At 42.4% G+C, this 21,341-nt stretch overlaps 3 protein-coding genes and 1 pseudogene across 4 annotated transcripts; 1 reads left to right on the top strand and 3 right to left on the bottom strand.

Moving 5' to 3' along the window:
* Window positions 1–622: 622 nt before the first annotated feature.
* On the bottom strand, window positions 623–2,691 carry LOC308593291 (mas-related G-protein coupled receptor member H-like; annotated as a pseudogene). Its single transcript, XR_014013343.1, has 2 exons — window positions 1,968–2,691; window positions 623–1,840 (listed from the first exon to the last, which is right to left on the bottom strand). The product of XR_014013343.1 is annotated as a mas-related G-protein coupled receptor member H-like (transcript).
* Window positions 2,692–3,144: 453 nt separating this feature from the next.
* LOC308593290 (mas-related G-protein coupled receptor member H-like) lies at window positions 3,145–5,138 on the bottom strand. Its single transcript, XM_081205505.1, has 2 exons — window positions 4,650–5,138; window positions 3,145–4,522 (listed from the first exon to the last, which is right to left on the bottom strand). Exon 2 carries the CDS (start codon window positions 4,467–4,469, stop codon window positions 3,483–3,485), a length of 987 nt encoding a protein of 328 aa, XP_081061631.1. The 5' UTR covers window positions 4,470–4,522; window positions 4,650–5,138; the 3' UTR covers window positions 3,145–3,482.
* A 7,450-nt stretch (window positions 5,139–12,588) lies between these two features.
* Window positions 12,589–15,210, top strand: LOC308593638 (mas-related G-protein coupled receptor member B4-like; the record flags this gene model as incomplete). Its single annotated transcript, XM_081206086.1, has 3 exons — window positions 12,589–12,620; window positions 13,348–13,973; window positions 15,006–15,210. The coding sequence occupies exons 2-3, from the start codon at window positions 13,402–13,404 to the stop codon at window positions 15,208–15,210; spliced, it is 777 nt and encodes a 258-aa protein (XP_081062212.1). The 5' UTR covers window positions 12,589–12,620; window positions 13,348–13,401.
* On the bottom strand, window positions 14,974–20,136 carry LOC308593406 (mas-related G-protein coupled receptor member H-like). The gene is made up of 3 exons (XM_081205720.1): window positions 20,094–20,136; window positions 18,369–18,391; window positions 14,974–17,145 (listed from the first exon to the last, which is right to left on the bottom strand). Exons 1-3 carry the CDS (start codon window positions 20,121–20,123, stop codon window positions 16,164–16,166), a joined length of 1,035 nt encoding a protein of 344 aa, XP_081061846.1. The 5' UTR covers window positions 20,124–20,136; the 3' UTR covers window positions 14,974–16,163.
* Window positions 20,137–21,341: the final 1,205 nt, after the last annotated feature.

Here is a 21,341-nt window from a genome sequence, read left to right as displayed (position 1 = left end):
GATAATGGATTACAGCCAAAGGATACAGTGGAACTTCTTCTGCAGTGGAGTCTGCAGAGTCTTTAAGGAATGTGGTTTCTTTACTCATATTTACACCTAAGCTTAGTTGGAGGGACTGCAGAACCTCCCTCCCCAAGAGTGTCTCTTGCTGCTTCTCTCATAGCTTCAGTCAGCTGGAGTCCAGAGCAGTCAGCTATGCTCGCCAGTCTCTAGGTTGCAGCCTGCACTCATGTAGTTCTCACCTTTGTTCTCTTTCCTCTTCCCAGAACATATCCAGGAATATATAGGAGGGAATCTGACACACAGGGATCTGGGGATACCTTGTTCCCCCAGAAACCTGTAACAATATTATTTGTGGTGAAACCAGGTTGGATTGGAGATACAGGAGGTTCTGCCAGGAGACCAGATGGCTTTTACAGCAGTTCAAGCTTCACACGTAATGACCAGGTGTGTTAAATTCACTTTCACCCCAAGGGTGTGCAGAGCTTCCAAATGGGATGGAGTTGAAAAGAATCCTGCTTATGCCTTTGAAGTCTTGGAGCCCTTGGTATTTCAACAAATCCCACTTGGTGAATGATTATTTTTTCTTTATTAATTTTTATGCCATCTGATGTTCATGTTGGCTACTAAGCAAATTACAAGTATAAAAACTAAAGAAGCAAACCTTAAGAGATAAACACCCATGATTATAAGTTGCAGAAAAGAAGCAGAAAAACACGAATCTACAGACCTTTTTTTAAAGAATAAACCTATATTGTTGGTCAACTCTAATTCCATCCCCACAGCTTAGCTTACAAGGAGAGACTTAAGGAGTCATCATCATTGAATCTGTTGTGGCTGGAAGACTCCGATCTTCTCTGCAATCAGCTTTGTCACTAAAAACTCTTTCCAGCACCACCTTCAAGGGTTCTCTGGATCGATCCATCTTTTTCCTTCCAATTAAGAAGTAAATGAATGGATTAACACTGCTGTTGATAACAGCAGATAATACTCCAAATAATGCCATTATTATATTAATATCAGCAAGTAAACATTTAACAGATATTATGACACTGAGTGGAACACCAAAAATTGAGGAAGAAAAGAAGAGCAAGCAAGAGTGCTGTGTAGAACTTGCCTCGTTGGCGTCGATGTAAACTGCAGCAGACCTTGATGAAAAGGATCACAGTACAGATGACCACAACAAGTGTGCAAAATACAGAGCTGATCATATGAACGACACAAATCACTATGTCAAAGTCTGCAGATTCAGTTAAAATGAAAAAGTTATAGATTCCAAAGACCAGAATGGACATTGCCCATATTAATGCACAAACAATTTCAGACAGGTGTTCTAGACGGTGGCATCGATACCAGATTGGGAAGACAACAGAGAGACATTTCTCGGCACTGATGGCTGTCAGTAGATATAAGCTAATGGCATGTGTGGAAATAAACAGTTCAAAACCCAGGCTAGAGGAAATTCCTTCTACATGCGAAAATCTAGCTGAAATTGAAAATGCTAAAAATACAAGGACACAAGAATCAGCTACAGCCAAGTTCAAGATGTAGGTGGTGATGGGATTCTTCTTCACGATGAAGCAGAGAAACCAGATGACAATTGCATTCCCCACCAGGCCACATATGAATATTGTAAGGATGAAAAGAAAGAAAAAGAGCAGCAGGTAATATGTGAAGGAAGCAAGTTCAGATTCATCATCTTCCTCTGGGAATGCTGAAGGGCTGTAGTCTCCAGAAAACCCATCAATGGTTAAACCAAGTGATGCTGCTGTGCTCTGCTCAGCCATAATGAAATCTTTTCTTTTGGGTTCTTCCTTCTTACCCGTTCTCTGCACTATGTCTGCAAGCAGAAGGGATGAGGATCAGAAGGGATAATCACTAAAAGTAAATGCCTACACAATTCCAGTATGGAAAGCTTCTAACTCACTTATTATAGGTAGCCCAGGAAAGAGATTAGCACTACTCACCTGCTACAGCTTCAAGAAGAAGAATAGAAATATAGAATTGTCGAATCTGAATGGACCCTAAGGATCAGTCACTCCAACCCCCTGCAATGCAGGAAAACATTTTGGGCAAAATAAAGAAGAGCTTCATAGAAGAGGCACAAGACTCCCAATGCATATAAGAAATAACTTTCGTTACACAGTCTTCTCTGCCCCTTCCTCTATGATGGTATCTCAGCCAACTGCTGTAACGGTTTATCAGGCAAAAATTATCAGGGTCGAGAGAGGAAGATAAATTGTACACAAGTTCTGAGATGGCATGACTTCAAACAAGCCTTCTCCAGTCTGACGTCATCCAGATTTTTTAGACTACAACTCCCACCATGTTGTGCTGGATGGGAGTGGGAGATGTAGTTCCAAACATCTAGAGGGCAGCAGGTTGGGGAAAGTTCCTTAAACAAAGGCATGGAGTTGATCCTAAAGCAAGGGTGCAATGTTCTTAGATGGCCACTCAGATGTGTCTGGGGATAGCCTCTAGCAGCAAAATGTCTCAGGACCAATCCTGAAAAGGCCTTCAGGTATCATTGTAACGATGTTCTTTTTTTCTTGACTACCCTTGTGTATTTAAGGTTGCCAGCAAATTTGGAAAAGATTAGAACAGATGGCCCTGTAGTTGTGTGAGCACAAGTTGTTCAATATGGACACATCAGGTAGTTTAAGTTTTCATAGCACAAAGATAATGGATTACAGCCAAAGGATACAGTGGAACTTCTGCAGTGGAGTCTGCAGAGTCTTTAAGGAATGTGGTTTCTTTACTCATATTTACACCTGAGCTTAGTTGGAGGGACTGCAGAACCTCCCTCCCCAAGAGTGTCTCTTGCTGCTTCTCTCATAGCTTCAGTCAGCTGGAGTCCAGAGCAGTCAGCTATGCTCGCCAGTCTCTAGGTTGCAGCCTGCACTCATGTAGTTCTCACCTTTGTTCTCTTTCCTCTTCCCAGAACATATCCAGGAATATATAGGAGGGAATCTGACACACAGGGATCTGGGGATACCTTGTTCCCCCAGAAACCTGTAACAATATTATTTGTGGTGAAACCAGGTTGGATTGGAGATACAGGAGGTTCTGCCAGGAGACCAGATGGCTTTTACAGCAGTTCAAGCTTCCCACCTAATGACCAGGTGTGTTAAATTCACTTTCACCCCAAGGGTGTGCAGAGCTTCCAAAGGGATGGAGTTGAAATGAATCCTGCTTATGTCTTTGAAGCCTTGGAGCCCTTGGTATTTGAACAAATCCCACTTGGTGAATGATTAATTTTTCTTTATTAATTTTTATGCCATCTGATGTTCATGTTGGCTACTAAGCAAATTACAAGTATAAAAACTAAAGAAGCACACATTAAGAGATAAACACCCATGATTATAAGTTGCAGAAATGAAGCAGAAAAACGTGAATCTACAGACCTTTTTTTTTTTTAGAATAAACCTATATTGTTGGTCATCTCTAATGCCATCCCCACAGCTTAGCTTACAAGGAGAGACTTAAGGAGTCATCATCATTGAATCTGTTGCGGCTGGAAGACTCCGATCTTCTCTGCAATCAGCTTTGTCACTAAAAACTCTTTCCAGCACCACCTTCAAGGGTTCTCTGGATCGATGCATCTTTTTCCTTCCAATTAAGAAGTAAATGAATGGATTAACACTGCTGTTGATAACAGCAGATACTACTCCAAATAATGCCGTTATTATATTAATATCAGCAAGTAAACATTTAACAGATATTATGACACTGAGTGGAACAGCAAAAATGAGGAAGAAAAGAAGAGCAAGCAAGAGTGCTGTGTAGAACTTGCCTCGTTGGCGTCGATGTAAACTGCACCAGACCTTGATGAAAAGGATCACAGTACAGATGACCACAACAAGTGTGCAAAATACAGAGTTTATCATATGAATGACACAAATCACTATGTCAAAGTCTGCAGATTCAGTTGAAATTAAAAAGTGATAGATTCCAAAGACCAGAATGGACATTGCCCATATTAATGCACAAACAATTTCAGACAGGTGTTCTAGACGGTGGCATCGATACCAGATTGGGAAGACAACAGAGAGACATTTCTCGGCACTGATGGCTGTCAGTAGATATAAGCTAATGGCATGTGTGGAAATAAACAGTTCAATACCAAGCCCAGAGGAAATTCCTCCTACATCCCAAAAGCTAGCTGAAATTGCAAGTGCTAAAGTTACAAGGACACAGGAATCAGCTACAGCCAAGTTCAAGATGTAGGTGGTGATGGGATTCTTCTTCACGATGAAGCAGAGAAACCAGATGACAATTGCATTCCCCACCAGGCCACATATGAATATTGTAAGGGTAATAATGAAAAGACAGGCAAAGAGAAACAGGTAATGTATGAAGGAAGCAAGTTCAGATTCATCATCTTCCTCTGGGAATGCTGAAGGGTTGTAGTCTCCAGAAAACCCATCAATGGTTAAACCAAGTGATGCTGCTGTGCTCTGCTCAGCCATAATGAAATCTTTTCTTTTGGGTTCTTCCTTCTTCCCCGTTCTCTGCACTATGTCTGCAAGCAGAAGGGATGAGGATCAGAAGGGATAATCACTAAAAGTAAGTGCCTACACAATTCCAGTATGGAAAGCTTCTAACTCACTTATTATAGGTAGCCCAGGAAAGAAATTAGCACTACTCACCTGCTACAGCTTCAAGAAGAAGAATAAAAATATAGAATTGTCGAGTCTGAAGGGACCCTAAGGATCATTCACTCCAACCCCCTGCAATGCAGGAAAACATTTTGGGCAAAATAAAGAAGAGCTTCATAGAAGAGGCACAATGCATATAAGAAATAACTCTGGTTACACAGTCTTCTTTGCCCCTTCCTCTATGATGGTATCTCAGCCAACTGTTGTAACGGTTTATCAGGCTAAAGTTATCAGGGTCGAGAGAGGAAAATAAATTGAACACAAGTTCTGAGATCGCATGACTTCAAACAAGCCTCCTCCAGTCTGATGTCATCCAGATTTTTTGGACTACAACTCCCACCATGTTGTGCTGGATGGGAGTGGGAGATGTAGTTCCAAACATCTGGAGGGCAGCAGGTTGGGGAAAGTTGCCTTAAACAAAGGAATGGAGTTGATCCTAAAGCAAGGATGCAATGTTCTTAGATGCCAACTCAGATATGTCTGGGGATAGCCTCTAGCAGCAAAATGTCTCAGGACCAGTCCTGAAAAGGCCTTCAGGTATCATTGTAATGAATTACAAATTGTAGTGAAATACCAGCAATTTCATGAAGACCTTGATGTAGTGAAGCCACTTTCCCCTTATGTGCAAGGGAGGAGGAAACAATGGAGAACATTGTACTATGACAATACTTGTGGTTATTTACCAATCCTCCACAGCACCGGCATTTTTATGTGCATGTTTGGAGCAGTGGTGGACTTTGGGGTCTAAAATTTCAGTGGCCCCCTGTGCAATTCTCAAAACTTTTCGCTCCCTCTGCCTCTCATCTTCTGTTCCAAGTCATCCTTGCCCCAGTGTGGTGTAGTGGTTAAGAGTGGTAGACTTGTAATGTGGTGAACCGGGTTCGCGTCTCCGCTCCTCCACATGCAGCTGCTGGGTGACCTTGGGCTAGTCACACTTCTTTGAAGTCTCTCAGCCTCAGTTACCTCACAGAGTGTTTGTTGTGGGGGAGGAAGGGAAAGGAGATTGTCAATCGCTTTGAGACTCCTTCAGGTAGTGATAAAGCGGGATATCAAATCCAAACTCCTCCTCCTCCTCCTCTTCTTCTTCTTCCAGTGCCCTCTTGGCTTGGTGCCCAGTGCTGGCAAACTGGTTGTGCTTTCCTAAATCCACTTCTGTTTCCATTGGTGAAGACTGGAATTGCCATCTGGTTTCTGAACATATGTTTTGTGCATCTGCACCAAGAAAAGTACTCCCTTGATCGCCTAACTTGCTGAACTTGGCTGTTGTTGACTTCAACTTCTTCCCTTTTGTGCTTCTGTCACCGAGCACTCTCAAAAATGACCAACAAGATCATTGTCACTAAATAGGCCAGTAATTTACCTCCTTTGGTTTGCTTATACTGGACAGCCCAGTGTGGCTTGCTTTCCAATCTAGGATTGTTTTGCCCAGTCAGAATACATTTCTGGTTTGGCTTCATGGCTGCTCTGGCCCACTTCTGGCTTGTTGCCTGGAAGAGCAAAGCTATTTTGCCATCTTTTGTCATATGAATGTTTTCTCCACAATTATCAGGATAATCTGTACCAAGAATGCCCTTATCATCGCTCTTCTTGTCTCTACATTGATTAGGTTCACCAAGATGTGCTGCAGCTCACAAGATCAGCCAATAATGTTTTATGGGACCGTTACTGCTCACTCTCACTTCCTTCATTTCCTTTGCTATTCCATTTAGAATATTGTACTTCATAGCCTGTTTAGGTTATACATCCATTCTTCTTCTTATGTTGCTTTGATTTCTCCTTACTGCTTTCAGAATCACCATTCATCCTTTGCTTTGCTTTGTCATTGAGGGAAACGGGAAACGTGGAATTGAAAGAATCTGACATATGTGTTCCCGGCACATAATAAAGCACCAAGAAGCTTCTGGAGAGCAATGATTTCCAAATAAGGATGAACAAAGTCAGCCTGTTTCTGTTCTGTGTTAGTTTCATAAGATAGCTCAGTCCTAAATCTGTTTCTGTCCCCTTAAAAACAAGAGAAACAAACATTTCACATTTAAATTGTCTGCACTTTTGTACTCAGTTTCCCTAAAATACACGTTGTGTACAGATTTCCTGCCTAAAATACGCGTTGCTGTATGTTTTTCTATGCATTTCAACTAAAAATGCTTATAAATGCATGCTTTCTCATAGAATATATTTTTGTGTACATTATGTAATGTGTTTTGAACTATACCTGCACTGCAAAATTCAGAGAAGTGCATGATTTTTCTCCTCTGTTGCTTTGATGTGAGTGTTTCCCCCTTGATAGGAGCACCCCTTGCAAGGGTGAAAAGCATGGTGCTACCTGGCATCTATGATATTGTGTGTGTGTGTGTGTGGGAGAGAGAGAGAGAGAGAGAGAGAGAGAGAGAGAGAGAGAGAGTCTCATGTGGTCAGAATGGACCAATGGGAGTAGGGCAGGCATAGCCTTATTTAGGCTAATGGCTTCATCAATTAAATGCAGCAGTCTGCCCACCCTCCTCATATGGTAGTATTGGATTAACTGGTTGTCCATTAGGAACGTGAATAGGAATGCTTCTGATGTTTCATGATTGGCTGTGGGTGTACCTTTTCCACCTTTCATTTGCTACTCATGCCATCTACCAGCCTATTCTGCTGTTGTATCATCCTTGTTCTGGGTTTTGTCTAACCTACTTTCTGGAATGACGCTTCTACTTCATCAGGGTCCAATGATTATTAGCATTGTGAACTTTCTGGGTCCCCCCCCCCTTTATGTTTGGCTCCATGCTGACCCCTTTCATCAAGATCTGATGTAGCTCACACAGATGTCAGCCACCAAAGGTGCACACAGATTTATTGACCGCTCTCCTCTTCTTCATTATATTTGCCATTCAACAGCATCATTGACCCAAGGATATATTACTTGGTTGGGAGAGACAATCCAGGGAGCTCTTGAAGGATGTGCTTGGAAGGATGTTCAAGGATGAAGCAGGTGCTAGTGAAGGGAACCAGATGGATGTTGCAAAAATGGTGGTGGAGCCCAGCCAAATACAGTCACAAATTCTACCTAATGAACTGAGTAAGGGAGAGGCAATGATTAGACAATGACATCTGATGACTCTGTCCGTTTGTGGTAGACATGTGATAAACTAATCAGTGAACACATGTGGAGCTACTCTATTCAAGATAATACTATAACAGTTGATGGCAAGTATTTGATATGGTCTTTTTGTGTTTTGATTCAGTGAGCATGCCTTATGGTCAGAAAGCTGATCAGAGGATGGTGTTGAGATTCCTTTAATTGTTGTAATAATAATAATAATAATAATAATAATAATAATAATAATAATAATTTATTTATACCCTGCCCATCTGGTGCACATGCTTCCCCTATCTTTCACCTGCAGGTCTTGTGATTAGTGTCTGAAGGACACTGACTTGGCAACCAGCCAAGCAGGTCACTGTGACCAGGTAACTGGCCAAGGATGTGGTCATCTTAGGTCTATTAAGAGGGGGCTGTACATTGCATGCTTGCTTCGCAAATTAATACTGAATTCTGTGCTGTATATATGCTCTGAGTTGTACTTGCTTTGCATTTGAAGCCTGTACCTTCTACTAGGGATCTAGGGGAAGTCTGTATATAGTGAAATTGCCTTAATGTTTTGGAGCTGTCAGTAAAGGACTGAACTGACTGAAGAGTTGGGGTCTGACTGAATGTCTGCCAGCACAAAACTGCACTGCTACAAACCTACATGCTTGGGGAGCTGCACATGTTTGGCAAAAGAAGCCAACAGATGAATGTTTAGGAAGCTGATAGCTTGTACAGTGCCTCCTCTCTTCCAACTAATACCTATTAAGCTAATGTGAAGTCATTTTGCATATGTGTCAGGGATTTAGGAGCAGAGGCAAGGCCAAGGGAGGAAACAGAGAGCGAAGGGGAGGAGGCAGAAGAAAAGATGAGTGATGACGACGACCCGAGATCTCCTAGTCTTTCCAGTGAATCAGAGGATTCACAGAAAGGAGCACCAGTGGCCAGGGCAAGGGGGGAGTCTAGGGGGGCACCCCAGGAAGATAGAGCCAGAGGGGACTCAGGGGAGAGCAGTTGGAAATCGGGACCAGCGTCACCGCCAGGGAGCAGGGAAGAAGAAGGGAGCCAGGGGGCAAGCGCTGGCAGCTCACCACAGGAGGGAGGGCATGAGTCAGGAGTGGCCACACCTCCATCGGGGAGCGAAGAAACGGTTAAGAGGAAAGTGGAAGGTTGGGCGCGCACGCCAAGTTCAAATGCAGAGGAAGGCGGCGCAGTAAGCAGCCCGGAAAGGGAACCAGGTCCTAAAGCCCGGCGCAAGGAGGCAGGAGGGTCCGGGTCAGCGTCAGAAGAATCCAGGAAGGAAGAAACCCCGGGGGGTAGAGGGACCCAGAGGAGGACAGTCAGGCGGAAAAGGTGGAGCAGGGCTAGGATATTAAGTTGGTGCACAAGGGGCGGAGACTCAGACGGAGCTTCGCCGATCTAGCTACTAGACGTAGAGTTGCGCGCAGCAGCGTGAGAATGGAAACTGCAATTCAATAAAGACTTTTACTTAATGATCGCTGGCTAGCGTGATCCTCTGTGAGCTAGGATCTTCAAGCAGCTCTGACAATATGTAATAATAATAATAATAAATTTTATTTATATCCCACCCTCCCCAGCCGAAGCCGGGCTCAGGGCGGCTAACAAAAAATCAAATAATCAGTCAAATAATCACACAATCTAAAAATATTTCATTATAAAAATTAATTAAATCAAATTGATGGCAACCAATTAAGCAAAATTCTGTGCAGGTTGCCAGAGGAGGGAGTCAGGCTGCGCCCTGACCAAAAGCCTGGCGGAACAACTCTGTCTTGCAGGCCCTGCGGAAAGATGTCAGGTCCCGCAGGGCCCTAGTCTCTTGTGACAGAGCGTTCCACCAGATTGGAGCCGCAGCCGAGAAGGCCCTGGCTCTAGTTGAGGCCAGCCTAACCTCTCTGAGGCCTGGGACCTTGAGGATGTTATTATTTGCAGACCGTAGGTTTCTCTGTGGGGCATACCAGGAGAGGCGGTCCCGTAGGTACGAGGGTCCTAGGCCGTATAGGGCTTTAAAGGTTAAAACCAGCACCTTAAACCTGATCCTGTACTCCACCGGGAGCCAGTGCAGCTGGTATAATACCGGATGAATGTGCTCTCGCAGCGAAGACCCCAGAAGGAGTCTCGCCGCGGCATTCTGCACCCGCTGGAGTTTCTGGGTCAGTCTCAAGGGCAGCCCCACGTAGAGCGAGTTACAATAATCCAGTCTGGAGGTGACCGTCGCATGGATCACAGTGGCTAGGTCACTCAGGCCAGGCATAAACTATATGCCTGGCCTGAGACAATTATGAGGTCCTTGCCAGAAATGAGAAGAAGTTGGCATATTCTGGGACATTACTGTGATTTGAACTTGTGTGTGTCTTTTCCCAATAAAAAGGTGAACACAGCAATTTCTCACATGAACAGACTCTCCAGGTTAGAGAACAAAACTCTCCACTGGAGTGAAGTATAACCTGCAATTCTAAGCACACTCGTAAAGGACTCTCCCCATGAAATGTGACTAGGATCGCATTGCATGGGAGAACTGTGACAAATATCCTCACTTCTGCTGGTTCCAGTAACATTAGAACAGGCCCTACAATATACCTGATTTTCCCTACTCCAATTGAGCTTATTGAAATGGGAATAAAAGGTATTTTTGTAACATCCTTTGGAGACAGGCCAGGCCTGCATAGCAGACTTGTACATCACTATGCCCCATTCACAATCTTGAAACACAATGCTTATGTAAAGAAAACATTGTATTGGCTTGTCTTAATCAATCCAGCTTTATGGATTAATTTAAAAGGTTCTATATACATTGAATACTGTTGTTGACATGGATACTTTTAGTATGCACAGATACAAATTATTGTATCATTTAGGGTTTGATAATACTTCTCTTTTGAAGAAAAAGCTGTCACAGAGTCCCAATCCATAGCATGCTTCTTATATGATCAGGTCCCCATTCTGCCACATTCTGGATTAGTTGTAGTTTCCAGGTCTCCAAAGGCATTGTTTCCTGAGTAGTTTGATCATCAAATCAAATACCATGGCAGATGAAGTTAGATAATTTCCGTTAAAAGAACAACGCCCCCCCACCCCATAATTAAGATACTTACTTTATAATCATAGAATCATAGAATCATAGAGTTGGAAGAGACCACAAGGGCCATCGAGTCCAACCCCCTGACAAGCAGGAAACGCCATCAGAGCACTCCTGACATATGGTTGTCAAGCCTCTGCTTAAAGACCTCCAAAGGAGGAGACTCCACCACACGCCTTGGCAGCAAATTCCACTGTCAAACAGCTCTTACTGTCAGGAAGTTCTTCCTAATGTTTAGGTGGAATCTTCTTTCTTGTAGTTTGGATCCATTGCTCCGTGTCCGCTTCTCTGGAGCAGCAGAAAACAACCTTTCTCCCTCCTCTATGTGACCTCATTTTATATATTTGAACATGGCTATCATATCACCCCTTAACCTCCTCTTCTCCAGGCTAAACATGCCCAGCTCCCTTAGCCGTTCCTCATAAGGCATCGTTTCCAGGCCTTTGACCATTTTGGTTGCCCTCCTCTGGACACGTTCCAGTTTGTTAGTGTCCTTCTTGAACTGTGGTGCCCAGAACTGGACACAGTACTCCAGGTGAGGTCTGACCAGAGCAGAATACAGTGGCACTATTACTTCCCTTGATCTAGATGCTATACTCCTATTCATGAGGCCCAGAATTGCATTGGCTTTTTTAGCTGCCACGTCACACTGTTGGCTCATGTCAAGTTTGTGGTCAACCAAGACTCCTAGATCCTTTTCACATGTACTGCTCTCAAGCCAGATGTCACCCATCTTGTATTTGTGCCTCTCATTTTTTTTGCCCAAGTGCAATACTTTACATTTCTCCCTGTTAAAATTCATCTTGTTTGTTTTTGCCCAGTTCTCTAATCTGTCAAGGTCATTTTGAAGTGTGATCCTGTCCTCTGGGGTGTTAGCCACCCCTCCCAGTTTGGTGTCATCTGCAAATTTGATCAGGATGCCCTTGAGTCCATCATCCAAGTCGTTGATAAAGATGTTGAATAAGACTGGGCCCAAGACAGAACCCTGTGGCACCCCACTAGTCACTCTTCTCCAGGATGAAGAGGAACCATTGATGAGCACCCTTTGGGTTCGGTCAGTCAGCCAGTTACAAATTCACTGAGTGGTAGCATAGTCAAGACCGCATTTTACCAGCTTCTTTACAAGAATATCATGGGGCACCTTGTCAAATGCCTTACTGAAATCAAGGTAGGCTACATCCACTGCGTTCCCTTCATCTACCAGGCTTGTAATTCTGTAAAAAAATGAGATCAGGTTGGTCTGACATGACTTATTTTTCAGAAATCCATGCTGACTATTGGTATCACAGCATTCCTTTCTAGATGCTCACAGACTGTTTGCTTAATGATCTGCTCCAGAATCTTCCCTGGTATTGATGTCAGACTGACTGGGCGGTAATTATTTGGGTCCTCTCTTTTCCCCTTTTGGAAAATAGGGACAACATTTGCCAACATAATCTTCTCTACTACTTTCTTTTTCCAACTTGGTGACCACCATGTTTTGTACTACAATTCCCAACAGTCCCATCCAGCACAGCCAGATGGGAGTTGTAGCCCAAAACATTTGGAGGGCACCAGATTAGGGAAGGCTTGTTACAAATTGTACTATCTCAAAACGTGTGCACAAGTTCTCTTCTGTCCTACATGCTTCCCTTGGGTTGCAGTCTGATAAACAGCCTCAACCGTTGGCCTAGATAGCATCTTAGAGGAGGGGTAAGCAAAGATTGTGTAACCAGAAGTCAAATTCATATGCATTTGGAAAGTTGTGCCTCATCTTTGCTTCACCCAACCCTTTTAATTCTTCTTGAAGCTTCAGCAGGTGAGTATTGCCAAAAACTTAATCTCTTTCCAGTGCTACTTTTTTAAAAAAAGTTATAAGCTTTGCAAATTGCCACTTACTTGCAAATTAAATCTTGTTTAGTTCAATGAGACTTCCATGAGTAGACTGGGATATTATGCTTTAGTGTCCTAAGTGCACTTACTATGCAAAGTAAGTTCCCACCAAGTTAAGTAGAACTTGTTAATTGAAACTTACTTCTGAGTAGACATGCTTAGGAAGCCATCTATAGATATTATTCAGAAAGCATTCGGGAGTGTTATTTTTAATATTTTTTTAAAAAATATGTTTACCTTTTTATGTGACTGCTCAAGGCAGTGTATGCAATGAACTTGAAACAGTTTGAAATGTTAAAAACATCATGGAAAATCACCCAAATGTGGTTTTCATTTTCACAAAAAATTGATCTTCTTATTTTCCTCAGATTCATAAGCCACAATGTACAATTCAGGGCTTTGAATATATTTTGTTCTAAATATGTTATGTTCATGTGTAATCTTATTTTGTTATTCCTCCCAAATAGCTCTTAATTATGGTTTGAGTGAGGAGACATAAATGAGGTTATGAGTGACTGCCTTGGGATAAGCCCTGGAGAGTATGCGTGGAGAAACTTCAGTTAAGGAAAAAGATATACTGCTATGCATTAGGTATGTGTTTTAACTGCCCTTTAGTGATGATTTCTTCTGATCTTCATCCTTTCTGCTTGCAGCAGTTGTGTAGGTAAAGGAAAAATCAGGTAGAATCCAAAGGAAGAGATTTCATCATGACAGAGCTGAGCACAGCAGTATCACTTATTTTAACACACACCACTGATAGGGTCTCTGGAAAATTCAGCCCTTCAACATTCCCAGAAGATGATTTTGAATCTGAGCTTTCTTCGTTCATAGACTGCCTACTGCTCTTTGGTATTCTCATCATCCTTATAATATTTATATGTGGTCTGGTGGGGAATGCAATCGTCATCTATTTTATCTGCTTCATTCTTAAGAAGAACACCATCACCACCTACATCTTGAACTTGGCTGTTGCTGATGTTTGTGTCCTTGTTTCTGCGGCAGTTTTCGCTTTCTCTTTGAATAAAAGTGATCCTAATTCCCTAGACTCCATATCGCATGCTCTGCTTTTTTACACATATACCACGAGCGGATATCTCCTGACAGCCATCAGTGTCGAGAAGTGTCTCTTGGTTGTCTTCCCAATCTGGTACAGATGCCACCGTCCAGAACACCTGTCTGCAATTGTTTGTGCATTAATATGGGCAATGTCCAGTCTATTCTTCGGAACTGATTTCTTTCAAATACAATCTACTTTTCAAGTCATTTCTACGATCCGCTCGTGGTATATGTGCATTCCAAGCCTCTGGTCCCTTGGACTCTGCCCAAGGAGTGACCCTATAGTCCCCCCCCCATTGGCAAAGAGCTTCCTCTTGTGCCTGGCAATATAATAGTGGGTAGAACTATTATCCAGAGGGCTTCCCAGGCTTCCTGGAGATAGAAATGAGCTGAGATACAAAGGGACCTGGTGGATTCTGAACTCACACTATAGTCAACACTAGTTGGGATCGGGCCTGATCACTATATAGCTGCAAGCTTGTGCCTGCCCCATGGTTGCCACCTCAGGCAGCATGAGCAAGGGGCTGTAGTTATGGTGGTGGCTATGTCATGCCATGATGTCCCACTGCTGTCTATGGGCCGGAACTCCAGTCAACATTATAGTGGGGGAGGCACTGAGAAAGAAGATTTAGCACAACCCTTTAGATTTTATAGGGGTGGAGAAGTATGTGCTCATGCATAAATCTGTTTCCTTTGGAAAGGATTCCTCTTTCCAAAGGAAATAATTCAACTTGGAACTCCTAGTCTAAATCTCATTTTATGGACAATATGTAGAGGTAAAGGTAAAGGACCCCTGGACAGTTAAGTCCAGTCAAAAGTGGCTATGGGGTGCAGCACTCATCTCGCTTTGCAGGATAAGGGAGTCACGGTTTGTCCACAGACAGTTTTCTGGGACATGTGCCCAGCATGACTAAACATTTTCTGCTGCAACAGAACACTGTGACGAGGGCCAGAGCCCACAGAAATGCCATTTACCTTTTTGCTGCAGCGGTACCTTTTTATTTATCTATTTGCTTTTGAACTGCTAGATTGGCAGATGCTGGGATAGAGCAATAGGAGCATTTAGAAAGGGTAAAGTGAATTCCAGAAAAAAGGAAACAGATAATGGTGAATAAATGTGTTGGACTGTAGCATTGCCAAAGTGGGAAGAGAACAGCCACAGACGTATCATTGCTGATGGCTGTCAGTAGAAGCTGGCCAACAGAATATGTGAAGAAAAATAGTTCAAACAATAATATTTTATTCACATAAACAGAATAGAATTCCCTATAGAGAATTACAACAGGCAAAATAATACTGAGGAGAGCTGTAAAGACACCAAAGTCATCTATGGAGAGGTTCAGAATGCAGGTGGTGAAAGGATTCTTCTCAATGTGGAAGCCCAGAAGGTGGATGACTCTTCCATTCCCCAGGAAGCCAAATATGCTGATAATGACAGGGATGCTGTTGGCAATGCTTAGGGTTAACTTCAAGGAAGCCGGCAACTCAATGTCCATATTAAAAAAACTCTTCCCTGGAAGAGATCAGAAGAAATCAGTTCCTGATGTGCCCCACAGCTGCCACCACAGTCAGCATGAGCAAGGGGCTATAGGTATGGTGGTGGCTATCAGTGGTGGATCTACATTTTGGGGGCCCTGAAGCTCGAATTGCTACAGGACCCCCTTTGCAACTGGCAATAAGGTCCGAGTAACTATTGTTATCTTCTTCAATGGGGTTGTTCCACAACAGATCAGCATATCTTTATAACATTCGTGCTACAGACTCTCAAACTTGGGGTTGTTGAAATAGATACAACAAAAAATTAATCAATTTGAATCATGCCACTCAAAATGAGTCTACTAGATCCACACTTTTAAGCAATGTGGACTAAAGTTGCTTCTGGTTTGGCTGTAACTCCAAAAAACATTATGACAGTTGTTCATGGAGAGAGAAGCCCAACCCATTGGACAATATAGGGTTGAAGAAATCTATGCTCACACATATTTTCCATCCAAGCTCCATCTTCACAATAGTGCTCTTTCCAAAGCAAACATTAAAATGCAGAACTCCTAAAGTGAAACTCCTGCTTTCGACAATAGAAAGACATTACAAGACATTCAGACAACAGATTATTGTCTATACACCATGCTGATCATGATGCAGTGGTACCTCTGGTTACGAACGCTTCTGGTTACGAACGCTTCAGGTTACGAACTCTGCAAACCCAGAAGTAGCTGCTTCTGGTTGTGAACTCGGCCCCAGGATGCGAACGGAAAGCGCTCTCTGGAGGTGTGCATGCAGTGGGAGGCCCCATTAGCGAAAGAGCGCCTCAGGATAAGAATGGTTTCAGCTTAAGCTTAAGAATGGACCTCCAGATCAAATTAAGTTCATAACCAGAGGTACCACTGTAATACAGAAGTTGACATTTCTTGTCTTAAGCCTTCAAGGGAGCCATCGTAATTGAGTTTACTGTTCCAGACTTCGACTCTTCCAAAACTGAGTTTTCAGTTCTGGACTCTGACTGTTCCACACAGTCCTCCTCATCCTTGAAAATCCTCTGGAGTGCAGCTTTCATGGAGACCCTGGACTGGCCCTTCCTCTGCCTCCTCCCAACCAGGAAATAGATCAGCGGGTTGACACTACTATTCAGAGAGGCACACACAAAACCAACCTCCACTAGAATCATATTCTTCTCATTAAAATAGATGGCAGTGTAAATGGCATTTAGTGGGAAAGCAAAGATGAGGAAGAAAAGAAGTGCAAGCAAAATGGTGGTGAGCAGCTTCCCGCGTTGCTTCTGCTCTGATTTGCAGCAGACTTTGAGGGCCAGTACCAGAGTGGAGGTGATCATCAGAGGAGTGCAAATGAGGGCATTTACAATAAGCTGGTACACTAGGTTAGAGTTTGGAAAGCTCTGAGTCAGTAGGAGAGTAAGGTGAATGCCTGAGAGCAGGAAAGAGAGGGTCCATATCAGGGCACAAATAATGGTGGATAAACGTGCTGGTCGGTGGCATCGATGCCAAAGTGGGAAGAGGACAGCCACAGACCTGTCAATGCTGATGGCGGTCAGTAGAAACTGGCCCGCAGAATACGTGAAGAAAAATAGTTCATATAATACTTTTCTAAACAAAACAGCAACATGAGATTTCTCATAGAAAGTTACAACAGGCAAAATAATAGCCAGGAGAGCTGCAAGGACACCAAAGTCAGCGATGGAGAGGTTCAGGATGTAGGTGGTGAAAGGATTCCTCTTAATGTGGAAGCCCAGAAGCCGGATGACCATTCCATTCCCCAGGAAGCCCAACATGCAGATGATGATAAAGGCACTGTTGGCAATGCTTTGGGTTAACTTCAATGAAACAGTGGAGCCATCATCTGAATCTCCAGAAGAGTGACTTGGCTTTTCATTCTCTATCCTGGAAGAGATAACAGGAAATCTTTTTTGGATATACACTAACTATAGCATCAACTATCTTCAAAAGTTAGGATTATCCAATTTCAAAGAGATAATTTGATTTTCTTATTGTCTAGTTCAACACCTGTGTAGCTAAGGCACTACACAGTTTTCGTGAGTCTTCAAAATAAGCTGGTTGGTAGCTTTTCAATTTTTTTAAAAAAATAATTGTTATTGGCTTTCTTTTCTAGTAAGAAATATTCAATGACATCATTTAACATCCATTTTCTAGTTTCCCCCTCCCTGTTGACTTCCCCCAAGTTCCAGTTCTGGTTTATTACACCAAATGTTACATTCTGCTGTTTATACATAATGTTCTGTTATCACTAACTGTATTTCTTGTTCTCTCTAAATAAAGTTGTAAATGTTTATTTAAATCCTGCCAATAGCTTTTCAATTTTTGAAACAAATAAGTTGATATCTTATCACAGAATAAGGGAACTTTGAGTTTCAAAGCATGGCAATATCATACCCAAACATTATCAGTTAGGAAATGATTCTCAAAACAGGGAAAACATTTTTCCTAGAGGTTTTCCTGGAAAACTACAAATTCAAAGACATTTCCAAATAAAGAGAAAGCACCATTTTTTCCTCAATCCAAAATTGTTGGATTATGTTAATCCAACTGAATGATCAAGTTAATCTGATTTAATGTTGCAATGATGCTTTTCATAATTGCAGAACTAGTCGTTGGGGGGGATTTGAATCTCCTTGCATTTTACTTAGACATTATCCAATTTAAACTTCCTGAGCCAATATGCAAAACAACATTTGCTTTGAAATTCAAATTTACCCACATTTTTGGATGCAGTTCTCCAACCAAAGTGTTTCCAAAAAATGCGTGTATTATGGCAATATGCTTGTTAAAGTGTGTTCATTCTTCAAAACAGCACAAACATTACATTTTTTTAAAAAAGAAAGTCACACTAACATATTTTTTTAATATTACATGAAGTTATTTCTTTTTAATACAGATTGTTGCAGAAATGTAGAGAATTCAAAATGTGAGAAACTGAGAGAACCCAAAATGGAAATCTCCACCTATCCCATATGCAGACTATAAGATGAAGTTATGGTCCTGTATTAATCACATATGCTGTACCACATCTTCATTCTTAGGTGTGTTGAAGTTAATGTATACAGTGCTAATACTGAACATGACATTACTTTTTTATGTGCACTTACCACAGTCGTATAGATATATTCTTCTCATATTTTTTTTTGAAAAAGAGGATTTATGTTAGAGAAAATAAAATTTCAATTAGAATCCAGTTACAGAGGCTACTTTTGGTTTAACAGATTAGTTGTTTATAGCAACTGAGCAAAGAGGTCAAGGAAAAGAAAGAATGCAAATATAAGGTAGTTTAATTTTAATAAAATGCGTTGCAATTTCACAAACCAAATATACGTACTGAATCAAAGGAGGTAACATTGGTGAACATTATATAATAGCACAGTGCATGAGATACTCTTATGGTGCATTCAATATGACCTTAACAGATTGTAGAACTGGACCCAAACAAAATGAATTTCAATAGGGACCAGTTTCAGGTTCTACACTTACGTAGGAGAAACCAGTTGCACATATATAAGATGAGGGAAACCTGTCTTTCCACTAGTACATTTGAAAAGGATCTAGGGGTCTTAGTAGACCAAAAGCTTCACACGTCAGCCATGTGGTGTAGCAGGAAAAAGCAACTGCTTTCTAGGCTGCATCAACAGCCTAGAAACTGTATAGTTCCTAATCAAGGGAAGTAATAGTTCCATTCTATTCTGCCTTGGTCAAACCACACCTGGAATACTGTGTCCAGTTCTGGGTGCCACAATTTAAGAATTATGTTGAAAAGCTGGAATATGTGCAGGGTGTGTGTGTGTGTGTGTGTGTGAGAGAGAGAGAGAGAGAGAGAGAGAGAGAGAGAAAGATAATCAGGGGTCTGGAAACCAAGCCTTATGAGGAACAGGCGAGGGAGTTGGGCATGTTTAGCCAGGGGCAGAGGAGACTGAGAGAAGTGAGAGAGGAGAACAGAATCATAGAACTGTAGAGTTGGATGAGACCCCAAGGGTTATCTAGTACAGCACCCTTGTTATATTAAAGGGCTGTTACATGGATGATGGATCCAACTTGATTTCTCCTGCTCCAGAGACAGGACATGACCCAATGGTTTCAAGTTGCAAGAAAGGAGATTCCAACTATCAGGAAGAACTTTCTGACAAGAAGAGCTGCTATACCTGAAGGAGTGTCTCCACCCACTTTGTTCTGTCCGGACACTGAGGACCAGCGTCCAAGGGCCTTCTGGTGGTTACCTCACTGTGAGAAGCGAGGTAACAGGGAACCAGGTAGTGGCGCCCTCCCTGTGGAACGCCCTCCCATCATATGTCAAAGAGATAAACAACTACCTGACATTTAGAAGACATCTGAAGGCAGCCCTGTTCAGGGAAGTTTTTAATGTGTGACATTTTAATGTATTTTTAATCTTTGCTGGAAGCCTCCCAGAGTGGCTGGGGAAACAAATAATGAATTATTATTGTTAACCTTGGAGGTTTTTAAGCAGAGGTTGGATGAAAATCTACACTGCAGGTGGTTGGATCAGAAGACCTCCGGGGTCCCTTCCAACTCTACAATTCTATGATTCTATGTATCTGGAATATATATATTTCTTTACACATTATCCTCAAAAACTTCCTTGCTTAACCTCGTTTGGTTTTAGCGTTTTAGAATGTTTGGGAGTGTAAATGGCTGAACTGGACAGCCAACCTCCCCTTTTCTCTTCTACAAGCTGCTATAAGTGTCAAGCCCCACCCTAACTCATGAAAACACGCAGAGGGAAATTGCCACAGTATCAGCAAACAGGGACCTAAATCAGCATCATGTAAGCAACTAAAAGGGAGCTTTTGTTTAAGAGTGCTTACCTTGTAATCATCCATCATGGAATAGCCCATAAAATGTACTGGTCCCCCAAGAAACCCAAGCTACAGTTGTAGCTAGAACAGCCTCTAACACATAATAAGCTAGTTAGCAAAATAATTAAGTGGGAAACGAAAGAGGAAACTGAATCACCAGCTAATTTTGCTACATATCCTGGTAATGTTCCAGCATCAACACAGAAAGTAGGTGTTAGAGAAAGAAGAATTCAGCTTTTAATATTTACTGTGCTTGATGCCAGGTTGTGCTGCTGTGGGTCGCCCCTTTCTCGCCTCACTCGCCGCATCAATGCACCAAGTGAGGAGACCCCCGGCGGCAGGCAGGGGAGGACAGGAAGCTGGGGACAGGGCCTGCCAGAACATGCCTGGGCAGAACAGGAATCCCCATGGAAGATGGCACCTGTGTTGGGGCACCTGGTTCACACCCTCTCAAAATTGTGTGCCTGGGGCCATACCACCTCCCCATCTGGCTATAACCCTTTCTTTCCTCATGGATAACAAAGTAGAGTAAGTAACCCATGGGATAGGAGGTGGTCTATCATCTCTAATCCCCCTGGCCCCCAAAATGACTATGGCTAACTGGTTTGATTGATTAGCCACTTGTTATGTATGATATATGTTCAGAGGCATGTAGAGGAGTGATCATAGTGGCAAGTCCAGGTGTAGGAATTCCATCGAATTTCATCTGAAATGAACATTCGAAGAAAATGTTGGGGTAGTCCTTTCATACAAAACATCTAAGCGATATTTTGAGTTTTATACAACAAGTCTTAAAGATGGTGTGATGTTGTTGATTTTTCTTTTGCAAAGGTTCTTCCTCATTTTGCTGAGAGATTTTCCCTTGAGGAAGCCCACCTCTCCTTTTTACTGAAGATTCAGTTTCTGCAAGAGCTTGTGTTTTTCAAGACGTTTCCTTGATATGAAGTTTGTTACATATGTTTCATAATCAGCTTTCACCCACAGGAAGTATCTCACCAGTTAATCTGCTGATTTCTGTGCATAGTTGCCATGACCAAATCTCTTCAGAAACTAACATTGTGTGGAACAGAGCATTTTTCTTGTAACTGCATGTGTTTTGCAGTGTGTATTGGAGTGCAGAATCATCAATGTGGTTTATCCCCCTCACAAATAGTAGATACAGTGATACCTCTGCTTACGAACTTAATCCGTTCTGGAGGTCTATTCTTAACCTGAAACCGTTCTTAACCTGAGGTACCACTTTAGCTAATGGGGCCT

Source organism: Podarcis bocagei (genome assembly GCF_964188305.1).
Source record: "Podarcis bocagei genome assembly, chromosome: 8".
Classification (NCBI taxonomy): domain Eukaryota; kingdom Metazoa; phylum Chordata; class Lepidosauria; order Squamata; family Lacertidae; genus Podarcis; species Podarcis bocagei.
Note: the sequence above shows the minus strand (reverse complement) of the source record. Positions and strands in the feature narration are given on the sequence as shown.